The sequence below is a fragment of the Aptenodytes forsteri genome, unplaced genomic scaffold, assembly GCF_000699145.1.
Source record: "Aptenodytes forsteri isolate BGI_AS27 unplaced genomic scaffold, ASM69914v1 Scaffold55, whole genome shotgun sequence".
In the NCBI taxonomy this organism is placed as follows: domain Eukaryota; kingdom Metazoa; phylum Chordata; class Aves; order Sphenisciformes; family Spheniscidae; genus Aptenodytes; species Aptenodytes forsteri.
In genome coordinates this window covers 9,153,859-9,167,677 of record NW_008796063.1, presented here as the reverse complement: position 1 = coordinate 9,167,677, position 13,819 = coordinate 9,153,859, and the positions used below count along the sequence as shown (strand labels likewise).

The 13,819-nt window shown below is 54.8% G+C and overlaps 1 protein-coding gene across 1 annotated transcript in view; it reads right to left on the bottom strand.

Moving 5' to 3' along the window:
• MPRIP (myosin phosphatase Rho interacting protein) overlaps positions 1–13,819 on the bottom strand; it is an 89,581-nt gene that overhangs the window by 28,104 nt on the left and 47,658 nt on the right. Inside the window, exons 6-10 of the mRNA XM_019473950.1 lie at positions 11,968–12,178; positions 10,236–10,752; positions 4,094–4,235; positions 3,436–3,552; positions 820–876 (exon numbers count right to left, since the gene is read on the bottom strand). Coding sequence (XP_019329495.1) covers positions 820–876; positions 3,436–3,552; positions 4,094–4,235; positions 10,236–10,752; positions 11,968–12,178 — 1,044 coding nt within the window. The remainder of the gene's footprint in view (positions 1–819; positions 877–3,435; positions 3,553–4,093; positions 4,236–10,235; positions 10,753–11,967; positions 12,179–13,819) is intronic.

The following is a 13,819-nucleotide window of genomic DNA, read 5'->3' as shown; positions in this document are numbered from 1 at the left end:
GACTGCCTACAGACGTGCCCTCGGCCCCAGGGCCCAACGCACCAGTGGGTACCTGCAGCGGAGCCCGGGCCACGGCGCTCACAGCCGCGGGCAAGTCGCCCTCGTTTTCCCTCGACAGGCTGAGCGGGAGGGAAGGAAATCCAGGGAAGGGGCGGTTTGCAAACAGCCAGGGCACCCATGCCGCCTCGGCATCAGTGCCTGTCTCTAAGGCTCCGATAGAGCAGCACATCCCGCATCCCTCCGGGAATGGACAGGAGGAAAGCGGCAGTGGCTGCTTCCCTCAGTGCCAGCTCAGAGGCATTTCTTTCTTTCTTGGCCTTGCCATCCCCCTGGTGCTCAGGAGACCTTATCTGAGCCTCATTACTGCCGCCAAAGAGGTTGCTGGGTCGCAAGGGAGATGAGGCTAATAGAGAACGGGAACACGAAACCAGTGCTGCTATCCAAGCTGCCCTGGCTCCCTAGAAACCCACGACACGATATTCAGCTGTGGGGCTTTGAAACCTCCCCAGGACAGAGCACCAGCTGTTCCCCCTCCAAGACAAACACCATTTGCACAGGGCTCGCACAGAACCGCTGCTGCCTGGCTCCAGAGTTGTACCAATTCCCTGTCGCTGCTCTGCCCAAGCGCCTACATCTGGTTTCTCCCATCTGGAGCACGGCCCAATACTGATCTACCCTGCAAGGACATCGGGGCTTCGTCAGTGCCGAGAGCAGCCCTATGCACAGCCGGGACGTCGGAGTGAGCGTCAGCTGCCAGAAACCGGGACCGACCGTGGCACCGAAGACTGACGTGACGGGCAGAGCTTCCCCCGGACTCACCTGCCCGTCCTCGTACTGCTTTGTCAACCAGCCCTTCTTGAAGTTCAGCAGGTCGGGCTGCAAGAAAGGAGAGAGGCGATCAGAGGGGAGGGTGGAAGCATCCGCGCCCAGCAGACAACAGCAGCAGCTTGAAAAAGCACAGCGCAGCAATAGAAGAGACGGTTAAATTGGATCATTATACTGCGTGGAGCTAAACGTTTGCTCCCAGGAGGAACAGAGACGCGCTGTATGGTTTATTCAGGCTGCCTCCTTCCTAGCACTTCTCTTGCAATTTCCTACTGTTACACCAGCATTACAGAGGAAGGAGAAGCAAGGAATTAGCAAGACTGCAGGCAGTTTTGTCCCTATATTATATGCTACGAAGGAAAAACTATGTGCTATTCATGCAAAGCTGCAGGGTTCTAAACAAGGCTGAGTGCCCAAGGCTGGAAATACAGGGAATCCGAGCATTGCACCACCCAAACGACAGCTGCTCTTTCCTCCAAAGCAGGTGCACCGGGATGTCGAAGCTCTGAGAAAAGCAACCAAGACAGCGTGGGATAACTCCCGCCAGCCCCTCCTCCCAGCCCTGCCCGCGCGCAGGGAAGGATGCGGTGGAAATGCTTTCTCTCCCTCGAGGCTGAGCTCCTCCAGCTGCTCCACGTGCTGCAGAGTGGAGGAGGAAAGGACAGCAGCGTGTGAAATGCAGCTGTAGCACCTGAAATGAGCTATAGCAAGGGGAGCAACGGAAAACTGGGGTCTGGAAGCCTATTCAATCAAACCCATGCTGTGGGGTGGCACATCCCACATTTGAGTGCTCCTACGGTGGCGGGAACCCAGCCCCACAAAAACACATGGGAAAGTAAATGCCACCTTGCCATTCCCGAAGCCTTAGAGAGTCGGAAGAGGGAGCGGACAGACGCCAGCCTGAGCAGCCCTGGCTGCGATGTGGCTGCAGGCAATAAAGCTGCCGAGCCCCACCAGGACCTGCTGACGAGGCAGTGATAAGCCACGAACAAACTATAGAGAAAACTGCATTTGCAGTGACTACATCCATCTCTGAAGTAGGCTATGAGAGCTGGGCATTCTAATCTCAGCCCTAACTTACCCTGAGAGAGCGACACCACCACCTGCCTGCTCCTCCTCTGTCAAAGTGCAGGTGGGATCATGGCCCCCGGGTCTGGGTCCTGTTTAAGCTCTTTCTTTTACAATAGGAGAGCGTCAAGCAAAGGATCTACATTTTGGATCAAAAATAACCGGCTCCCAACCATGCACTTTGCAGAGAAGGAAAACAGAAGCAGTGCAAGTGTTACAGTAGCTCATGGGCTTGTTATTTATCAACTGGGAAGAAGCACAGGGCAAGAATCTTCTGCAAAAGCAGTTAAACCCCTCCTTAGCAGCATTCATACTATTTTACTACACTTCTTAGTTTCCTTAAAGTTTAAGCAAAGGTGTAGAAGCAGCCAGAGAGGAAAGATGCGGCTAAGCAGTATATGCAGGTTTCAGGCTGGGCTGCAGCGAGACACTACAGAAGCACCCGGAGCAGGAAGGTTTCTCCTGCAGGTCCCGCTCTTCCGCAGAAACCCCTTTGCTTTCCCCCGAGTGCTCGGGCAGGCAGGAGAGCACAGGCTTTGCCCGAAGCTGCAAAGCTGCTGAAGCATGAAAAGTTTGGGACCAGCTGCCACCGAAGGGTGTAGACATTAGAAACCAAAAACAGATGAAGCACCTGATGGAAGAGATACCCACACAGCTCTGCTGTAACCCACCGAGCCTAACAAGGGATGAACTCTCCCTCGGCTTTTATCCTGACGGATAACTGATCTGACCTGACACAGCGAACCCGACGGGCAGGGGGGAGTCTTGCAATCGTGGTTGCAAGCCAGCAGGCGTGCAAGTTTTTCTTATGTTGCTACTTTTATAGCAGGAGTGGCACAATAAAGGCGTATTTAATGCAAGGAAAAGGTTTTCTTCCCACTGACCGCATGATTTTCTTGCCTTCACTAGACGATGTGCATTGCCACTTAACGTGTACTTCTTGCACCTTTTTATTACTACCAAGAATTTAAAAATCACTGTTGTGGCTGTACAAGTCTACATGAAAAGCTACCACAGAAATGTTAAGCTACTGCATTTTTCTGAGAAGTCCTTGAACAGAAGCTGTCCATCCACAAAAAATGCAGCTCATATTTACAATGGCTGTGTAATCTTTTTGAGAGATTAGCAAGTGTATTTATTTTGTTCCTGCAGAAGGGTGGTGAGTGAGAGAAGGCACTCTGTGTTTGTTCTGTACTGTTTGCCTCCAGGTCTGGTGAGCATTTGAAATACGCAAAGAGAGGAGAGCTCAGGAGGGCAGGTTCAGCCCTTCCTCGCAGCCTTCGTCCCACTGACACCCACTTGCAACTGCATAAACATCAAGGAAGCATCATTAGAAAGCCAGGACACGCGTTAGCTCTCCTTAACACACCAAGTGTGAAGTGTGAAGCCAAGTCACCGAAACCTGCTCCAAAATCTGGGCGTATCCTATGTCCTACGTGCTGGCTATAGGGAAAGCAGCACAATAAAGTTTTCACCGGACCTGCCTGGGAAGGGCCTCTCCCGTCCTCCCCCAAGGCAGAGGACACGGCCCCGGTGGCTCACCGTCATAGAGGACTCCGTGGACCTTCTGTCCAGCGACTTTGCCCGGCGATGCGGGGACAGAGGAGACGCAGACACATCCAGGATGGAGCCCACAGCTGCACTTTCGCAAGTAAAGTCCTGTGTAAACAGTGTTAGCCCAGATCAGCGCAGGAACTAGGACAGCGAGTCCCACTCTCTTGGCTCACGGCATAAAAATCCGCGTATTTAAGGGGCATCTCAGGCTCAGAACAAGTGTCATTTCATTGGCAATACATTTTTTTTGTCCTCTCAGGCATTAATTTGTTCCCAATATATCTAAGTGCATCTGGGACTCTCAAGACTGCCTTCTTTTGTTACTTCACCCCATCCTGATGTGTCCTGCCATGCCAGATCTGAAGTTTCCCTCTTTCTATTTTGGAGGAAGGAGAAGACAGCCTGATTTTCCACTTTGATCTGCAGCTGGGCCAAGGGAGCAGAGCAGCAAGCAGCAAACCTGCACGGACTGAGCACACACAGCGTTTTGGCTCCTGCATGAGCCTGCCTGCGATTCCAGATCCCCTGCTCCGCCCAGGGACAAACCCTATAGCTAAACCCTATAGCTAAACCCTCTCTCCTGGGCTGCCGGATCCCAGGTGCCATCCTCCAAACCCCACCATGAGACCTCAGCTGAGCAGCTTACCCGTTTCCGTGGGAAAACCCTCTTCTCGCTCCTGCCCTGCCGCGTCTCACTGGAAAGGGCAGCACCGGCCGACACGTTCGTTTCCATGTGCTCCGCGTTCTCAATATCTAATGCCTCAAATTTTTCAATTACCTGGGATCGCCTGGAAAACAGAGAGAAAGGGGAAACCAAAGCCGGTTTAAACACAAGAACAGCAACTGTGCTGAGCTGTACAATCCCACAAATGTAAGGCTGCAGAATTGCTCGACCCAGTGTTCATGCACACCTGGCTTTTGGTCCCTGTTTCTCTGCAAGCTCTAGCGTGCACAAGTCCAGGGCAAAACACCCCGATCTGACATGCACCATTTTACCTGCAGCCAAAATGGGAAAAAACCTCACGCTACTCAGCTCCACAAATAGTATCTTCTTAAATATCTAGAAAACCCTCACAAAACAAGCAGTAACTTTTTACTTGTGAATTTTACAGCCCTTTGAGAAGCAGTGATTATTGAGCAGCTTTGGCTTAAACTTTGTCTTTACTCTCTAGCACTGCAGCTATCGACGGCCCCCCAGGCCACAGAGCAGAGACACATCAGACCAAGCCGGGGCGCAGAGGTAACGGGTACCTACGGGTCACCCCGCGTGTTCACTGCAATAGATACCCTGTAAAAACTCAGCCCCACACGGGTAACGTCCACAGGACTGCACTGAGTGCGGAGTGCCCGTAGGTGCCTCCAGACAACGGGTCTGGCTCGCAGGGTGCGCCAGCTGAAGAGGCATGAGGAGATGAGGAGCACCCTGTGCAGGCACAGCAGGGCATCCCCTGCGAAACCCCGGGGCTCTACCCTCCTCCCGACCTGGTCTGCAAATCCGGTATGGACAGCAGGGAGCACAACTTGGGCTCTCAGAGACCGCCCCGGTGGCCCATCACACCGTGGCACACGTGTCTCCGAGGACGGAGGAGAACTATGAAGAAATGTGGATGGAACAGGAGCCAACCCCGGACCAAACCCAAATGGGATGCTCCTAAAAACAAGCAAACAACAGGCCTTTGCAGGTGGAATTAAAAGCGCCGTTTCAGCATGAAAAGCTGCTCGCTGACCCACAGGAGAGGAAATACTGGAATTTTCAAAGGACCTGCTGATGTCTAAGTTTGCATGCCCGGGGGTTCAGGCAAGTATCAACCTCAGGTCTTTAATCACAACCTGGGAACGTGAAGCAATAACCCACCACCAACACACAACGCCAGCTGAGCTCCGAGGTTTAAAGCTCAATTTCGAACCTCCCCAAAAAACTCAATCCGGGTGGGTTCTTGACACAAAATTTGGACCCACGCGTGCCGCACCTGAACTCGGGGCTGCTTGCTCCGTGTGAACCTCTAATGTGCATGAAAATCACAATGGCAACCACATGAGGGGAAACAGGTTATCCAAAAAACCATTTTTAACACTTCCCACAAAAAGGAACAGCAGGTTAAGGACTCAAGAAACGTGAGATATTCAGTTTTCAACCAACATTTGCACCAAATTCCATAAATGAGACGAACAGTCTGAGCACATCACATCCCCCGGCGGGCTGGGGGCCCCCCGCTGCTGCTCAGAGCCAGGCTGCCAGGACCGGGTGCTGAAGCCCACAACCAAAGAGGAAGGGACAAAATCGGTGGGGAAGACTTTGCTTTGTAAATTCAAACGTCTCTGATGTTTTTACGGGACATCTGTTCAGCCCCTGCTGCCTCCCAGTTTGCAGACCGGGAGCGGGCCGATCCCGGGCTCGCGCAGAGCTCCCAATCCCCCTGGGATGTTCTGCTCACGAGATGTCCGTTCACATAAGCCAGCCTGCGGAGCATAAATCCACGTCCTCCATTCACTGACAGACAGGGAACTGGTTTGGAGTCACAATTTTTTAACCCTTTTTACGCGGGCCCAGCCTTCTCTGAGTCTCAGTCTAGGAGGGAGTAAGAGGTCCATGAATTAACATTGTCTGTGCCCTAACATGTGAAGGCCTGAAGAAAAACAAATCGGGAGGAAAAAAAACCCAACCAAAAAACATAAAACAAAATCAAAAGCAGGTTGATTTCTCATGAAAGGGGCTGCACCACCAGGTTGTTCTACGGCTTGAGATTGAGATGAGATGGTAGCGAAGCAGGCGAAGTAAAGGCGGACACGTCACACAGCAACACAGCAGGAGAAGGTGGAGAGCAACAAGACCTGGAAGAAAACAAGGCTGGAAAATGAATGAACAGAAGAGGAAATTATATATCTGCATCTACATACAAAACAAAATCAAAGTCATTCCAGTAATTCGTCATTGAAAAAGGAAGGAGAAAAATAAATCACTGCAACCAAATCACAGCCCCAAGGGTTAATATCATCCAGATTACAGGAAAGAATCATTTTTTTCCCATTAGCTCAACATTTCAGAGAGGTTACTGCTAGAGATCCTGGGGGGACGGGGAGGGGAAGGGCTCTCCTCTCCTCCCCACCACGCCGAGGACAGAGCCGCTCCCTCTGAACAGCAGCTCTGTGTTGACAAAACAAGGCTGTGGACGGGTACGAAGAAGCGTTTTAAAAGCTGCGGTGCCATTTAGTGCTTTCTCAACTACAAAGCTCGTCCCAAGGAGTTCCTCAGCCATGCAGGCTGTTAGTCTTTTCCAGGCCACTAAACCTGAGCTGCAGATCTCGGCTGTTTAGGTGGAGGGGTGTGTGCGGTGGGAAGGAAAGCAATAAAGCCAGCACGAGCTATCATTAAAGTGATTTTCTTTGATTGGAAGAAAGGGCTTCTTTTTATTGGATTCATCATTATTTAGCAGCAAGAAAGACAGTGAATGTCAGGAAAAGGAAGAGTAATTTCCCCAAAAGGTCCACAAAAATGAAGAGGATAGTTTTACAAGAAAAAAACAACTATACTTGGGAGAGCAGGCGCTCCTCTCTACAGGTAGAAGTAGCATTCAGAGCAGAGCCTTACATCTCAAGAAGCTCCAAAGAAGGAATTTGAGAAAGAAAAGTCTTTTAAGTGATTTCAGGCAGCTCAGCTATTTATCAAGGCTAGAAATACGCCTCAGCCCCCTGACCACGCTCCTACAGCAGATCCAGCAGACACCACAGCGGACTCTTGCCAGCGTGAGCAGAACGTGGGGTCAACCGGGAAAGCCATGGTTTTAGAGGCTGCATCCCTGGAAGTGTGCAAGAAAAGCCAAGTTTGCCAACCAGAAATCCCAGTGCTCCCCGGGGACCTGCAGAAGGTGGGTTAGCCTGCAGCCACACACCCGGAGGAAGGGGCTCCGGGTCTCTGCACCCCAAGGACTCCCCACCCGATGGTGGTCCCCTTCCCAAAGCTGCTGACACCTTCCTGAGATGTGCCAGGATTTATCCCCGCAGCTGCAGAGCTCCGCTGGGATATGGGGACCAGCATCCAAGGTTGTCCCTCCAGCCCTCTCAGCTGTGATTTTGTGTGCAAAATAGGCTTCAAGATTTATCCATGGGCTTTCCAAAGAGCTGCCCCTGCCCTTTTGCCCTAGGGATGGGTCTGAGAGGGGAGACCAGAGGCACGGCTCGACCTCTCTGGACACAGACCCTCTCCCCTGGCCCGGTCGGGCCTCCCTGCACAGTGCCGGCAGCGCGGTGCCGGCAGCCCCGTCCTGCCGCGTGCCAGCAGAGGGAACTCGCACTCTGCTGCTCTGCCACATGCGCCAAAATCATGGAGATTATCTCCTGTTTTCTGATTCATGTTTCTGAGTGGCTGTGAGCTCAGACGTCTGCATGGGGCGTGGAGTCAGCGTCAGGTATAAATGGTCAACATGGAAAATTTCCAGCACGGTCCTGGACATTAAGTCATGTAATATTTCTTCCTATAAGGAAACAGGACAAGAAGCCTGAAAAACAGCTTTATCTGGAGCTAAGCCAACAGGTGTGTTACTCAGGATGCAGCACTGGGTACCTAAAATAATTCTTTTCCATCATAGCTCTGACACACACTGATTTACGGTGGATAAATGGAAAACGGGAGGCAGAGCCGAAAACACCAACAGAATCAGAGCAAGTTCGTCTGGCCGCACTGAGAGATGAAAGGCCAAACTGAACGATGCTCGGCTGGCACCTATGGGGTTGGCATGTAGGCAAGTGATTTCAGGCAAGCGTTCCCGGAGGTGTTAGTGGGTTACTGAGAAGGATTATTAGAAATGGTGTTAAGCCCGGGGGAAAAACCTGACCCCACAGCATGGAAGTGAGTTATTGTATTTGCTCAACCTCAAACAGCACAGCCTGAGCTCGGAGGAGAAAAATGAGAGGGATACATGGACTAAGTGAACTCAAATTTAAAAAGCAGCCAAGCCAAGCCGAGCAGGGTGCTGGCGAATGTTAATTCTCTGGTGCAACGCTGGACTGCCTCTCCATGCCCTGCCGAGTCCACCCAAGCTCCGGGACACACGGCCTCTCCACCCAAGCCACCTGCACAGGGCAATTCCGAGGTTACCAGCGGAGAAAGCGAACGTGCCCGTCCCTAAACGCCGCCCGCTGAGCCGTCCCTGCTCACGGCACGCTCCCTCCAGCTGCGATCCCCGGCCAAACCCTCTGGCAGGTAGGGACCCCTTGCCCTGCTCTCTGCCATCACCCCCCTCCCAAACGCTGGACTGGGCTCAGCCCCACGGGCAGCAAGACCTCTGTGCCTGGTGCAGCGCCCGCTCCTCTCCCTACACCCGTCCTGTTCTGATAAAGGCCCTGAGCTGACATAGGGGAATTTTTGCCAATACTGATAAAGCAATAAAAACCTGTTAACAGCTCCAGGAGCCCAGCTGGGCTGGGAAAAACAGACTTGCCCTGGGAAAAGGCACCCGTCAGCAGGCAATGAGTGGGGCTGACATTAAAAAAGGACAGTCTCTGGCAGCAGTATCCTCTCCCGGGCCCCATTATCTGCCTGTAAATCTGCTCCTCCCCATCCTCGGCTGGCACATCCTAGCTCGGTGCTGGATCGCAGTGCTGCACGATACCCCCGGGGCTGGAGCAAGGGACTGTCGGCACCGGAGGAACACGCCATCCTCTCACACTGGGGCAGGCGCTGGCCAGAGCGTCCTGTGCAAGCAAACCCAGCGGGGACACGATCTCACCCACACCTGGGCCAGCACGCTGCACCGGTTCAGCCTGCAAACCAGCAGTCCCCAGCCTTTCCTCAGCCTTGTCCCCAGCCAGGGTGGTCAGGGGACCTGCGTGGCATCCCTCTCCTCCCACCCAATTCCTGGGGCAGAGAAAACCAAATCCACGCTCTTCTCCTTTATCCCCAGCCTAGCACTCGCTGTGCACGCTGCTGAGGCTGGGCTGGGTTTGGTATCCTCCTGCCAACCGGTGGCACCGGCACAAAGCTGTGCCGCCCTCCCCAGACCCGCTCCCAGCTCTTGGCATGAGGAAGCCAGGCTGGAAAACAGTCCTTTAGGGGCTGGGAAAAAACACAGGAGAAGCGCCTGCTGAAACCGTGCGAGAGAGAACATGCCCGGAGGAAAACCAAGGCAAGAAAATCAGACTGGCAGGCGGCCCTCTCGCCCGGGGCCTGTCTCCCGGTTTGCTCTGCTGCCCTCACCGCACAAATGCGTCTCTCCCAGGGCAAGTCGAGCCCATCCTTCGCCTCGCCCAGAGAGCACCAAGCACGCTGGTGCACGGTGCAGGCGTGTGTGCGGACGCCCTCCCTGTCCTCCTCCGCACTAAGCTGTTTTGCAGACCGCTGCACCCTGCCTCGGCACTGCACCCGCCTCCTCTCCCAGATTAATGCCGTGACATTTTGAAACCTCTCTCAGCTCATTAGGCAGTTGCGTAACGCACCCAGCACTAACACCATTTAGAGAGCTAACCTAATTAATGGTGCCAGCTGCCAGCGTGTGCCGTACCAGGGAGGGGATGGGGAGGGTGGCCTTGCTTGCAAATACGGCCACTGAACATCACCCACCTCAGTCAGCTGTCCCCAGAGCAGCCAGGCGGGGTGACACCTGCCCGCTGGCACTACTAAGGACATCCCACCGCCTGGTCGGTGTGGGTGGGCATCCTTAAACCCAAGAGCACTGCAATACAAAGGGGCTTCACCCGGCAAATACCGCCTGCTCCGTCCAGGGCTGCGGCGGGGACGCAGCCTCGCTGCCGTTGCAAGCATGCAAGGAGGAGATTAGCCACTCATCCCTTACCTTCTCTCATTGCCAAAGAGCCGGGCCACTTCTTCTCTCCCAGGGCTACGGGCCCGGGTTCTCCGCTCTAGCCGCTTCCTCTCCACCTGGAAGGCCTCACGATTACTGATCCTAATGGCCTTGGGAACGTCGGCCAGGGTGGTGTACTGCCGGCTGGCTTTAAAAGAAAGGGGACGCCCCGATTTTTCAGCTCCCCTTCCTACATCTCTGCTGCTGGAGTCCTTGTGCATGGGGCAACTGCTCTTCGAGTCCAAGGAGTTCAGAGAGAAGCTGTGAATCATTCGGTCGCCTGATCGGGTACCTGGGGAAGGAAAGGGCTGGGCATGCTCCTGCGAGGGCGATTTGGGATAACTGTACCTGTTGTTCGGGATGCTGGGGCTGGGTGGGCTCGGCGGGGGTGGCAGCTGCTGCTCTTCCAGCTTCGAGTCTTGCTTGGTCTTCTCCAAGGAAAAGTACCCGCTCTCGACACGCGTCTTCCGCCCACAGTCTATCCGGTCTCCGTTCATGGAGCTCTCGTCTAAGGGACAGAAAAGTCACCACGCTTGCTTTCAAGTCTAAGTTCTGTTTTTAACAAAAAATGCCCTGATTCCACCCAGGATGGGAGCAGGAAACGAGAGCAGAGACACCTGGGCCCCAGCCACGTGCTGTGCCACCTCTTGCACCCTTGGCTTTTCCACCCTGACAATCCGTCATGCCCATGGAGATGGTGGGACAGTCTGCAGGGAGCTGGTCCAACCCTTGGGTCAGGCTTGCCCAGTTGAAAAACCTAAACCTTCAAACCAAGAAATGGACGGCCGCGGTGACCACTCCGCACCCATTTCCATCCCTGTCCTTCCCCGCCCGGCATCGACCACAGCTCTGCAGGTGCAAGGCGATGGACACCTCGCTCCTGGCAGCGGGGAGCAGGCGGAAAGCATCCCCCATCCGAGCGGGCAGATAAAGGAAATGGCCGCAGCGTGTGGGACCTGTCCACGGCCCTGGCAGGAAGAGTCCCCAGCCCCTATTGTTCCAGGGAGAACAATGCCGTGGCCCCGGCGCCTTCCAGGGACTCATCGGGGAGACCAAATGTAAACAGGGCCCTGACACAGGGGCTGGAGGAGGAAGCAGTGCTCAGGGCTTGGCAGCCCCAACAGCCAGGTTGAGCACAGCGTGGCCCTCCGTCCTCCGAGTGCCCCAGGGTGGGGATGCGGAGGGGCTAGAAAAGGCATTTTCCCCCTCGTTTTTCCCCCTGCACAAGGGCAACACCGCCTGTGAGGCCAGGCAGCCCTGTCTCCCGGCCAGGGCAGGATTGGGCCCCACGCTTGTGTGGTCTTCCCTGATGCGATGCACATTTTTTCCTTCCTGAACTCCAGCCCGTAAGGTCTCACTCAGGTCCCCGCACGACACAGCAGGGACAGAGGCTGGCCCCCCTCCTCACTGGGATGCTGGAACCGCCGAACCTGCGGAAAACTTTTTCCTGTACGGTGTTTTATTTGCCAGCTCAGCTGCCCGAACCGGGTCACCGCAGCGTCACACCAGTGCTGGCACCCCCATTCCTCACCTTCCTTGCTGTCCAGCACGGGATCCTTCAGGGAGCTGGCAGCCCCGGCCTGGCCTTGCACCGGGCTCTGCACCGGCTCCGCTCCGGGAACCGAACCTGCACTTTTTCCTGTACGGTGTTTTATTTGCCAGCTCAGCTGCCCGAACCGGGTCACCGCAGCGTCACACCAGTGCTGGCACCCCCATTCCTCACCTTCCTTGCTGTCCAGCACGGGATCCTTCAGGGAGCTGGCAGCCCCGGCCTGGCCTTGCACCGGGCTCTGCACCGGGCTGATGCTACTGCCCCCATCCACTTGGTCTTTGCCCCTCATTTCTTCCTGCCAAAGCGTGGACTTGGTGGCAGGGACCTTCTCCGCGCTGGGGATGTTGCTGCTGGTCACGGCCATCTTAGCAGGACCAGGTTCCTAAAGAGAATGGGGGAGACAGCGGGGTTAGAGGGGTCTGTCCCACAGCACCGCACCCAGGGTCCCCATCAGGCTGTCCCCGGAGGTGTGGGTCCCACACGGCTTGGGTGCTGCCCACAACGCGTGCCGTGATGTGACGGGGACGGGGCTGCTCAGCCATGTGCCACTACCACGTTCCTTCCCAAGGGGACAAGCTCGCAGGTGGAAACCCTGCCCCAGGGCAGCGCGGCGGCGGGGATGGGTCAGGACTTCCTCGGCCAAAGGGACCATCGCCCCTCCCACAGCGAGAGAGGAAACATCCCTCACCATCCCTCCCCGGGGAGGGCTCCCGAAACCTGCCGCACCTCCCCACACATCCAGCTGGGAAAAGATCCAGAGCAAAGGCGAGCCGACAAATGAAGGAGACCTTTGTCCGGGCGCTGCGGCAGCAGAGGGGCTCACTGGCTTTGTTTTCGGATAGGAACTGCCCCTCCCTGCATGGCGCGCAGGACGCTGCAGCCACCGACACGTAACTCCTTGGGAAAAGCTCATCTCGTGCTCGCGCAGCCCAGTCCTGAGCGGAGCAAAGCCCCGGCCCTTCCCCGGCGTTCAGGGTGCTGTGAGGCTCCGCTTACGCTCTAGCACAGCAGCTCTTCCCAAAAGCCACCCGGTGCATGCGTGGGGCTATGCACCCGAATTCACGTGCAACGCTGCAGACCCAGCAGAGAAACGGGTCTGTTGGGTCCTGACTCACAGGGAACCTGGAAATGCTCCCCTCACCTCCCCCAAAACCCAGTTTGGGGTGACAGTGCATCCTCTGTAATTGATGCAAACAAACACAGCATCCCCCATTTCCCTCTGCGTGTCCCCGATCCTTCTCCACGTCCCCAGTCCTTCTGCGCATCCCCAGCCCCTCTGCAGGCTGGCTCACGGGCAGCCGCTGCCTTTCACAAATACAGACCAACACCAGGCTTCTCTCCCAGGTCCCATTTGCCAGGACTGAATTTTCTCAGTGTTATAACCAACGTAAAAAAAAAAAAAAAAAAAAAAAAAAGAAAAACAAAGCAAAAGGACAGGGGATGGAGGAGAAAATTAATTCCCTGCCACCAGCAGCTGCATTGTTTGTTTGTCACAGCTGGTTTGCTACGGGCCACTGATAAAAAGAATAAAACCCAACCGGCGCTGTACTCCTCCCGGGTGCTTTGGTTACCTAACAGGCCGCTCCTTTTAAAAACGAAATACAGCATTGCACTGAGCTTTATGCTATTTTAAAACAATACCAATCATCTTAAATGCTTCTCTAGCTAACGAGGGGCTCTGGAGTACATCAGATGATGATGCCATTTTGGTGGCCGCAGCCAGGACAGCCCAGGTTCAGCGCCCGCCCTAGAAGAGGCAGCAGTTTTCACAACTCATTTAGGGTTTGGCTTTGTTCGCTAGCAGATGTTTTTCTGTTGTCATATTAAGCCTCTGCATTAGCAGATTATTTTCCTTAAAGCCACCAATAAATCAATGACAATTAACCCCCCTCCAAAGCTTCCAGATTGTGGGAAGTTTCCCGGCTGCTTGTTCCCTTTCCACAGAGCAGGGGGAATCCAGGAGTGCCCAAGCCGGCAGCCACAGGCTGGGGACGTGGGCTGCGGACACGGGGCGCGAAGAGCA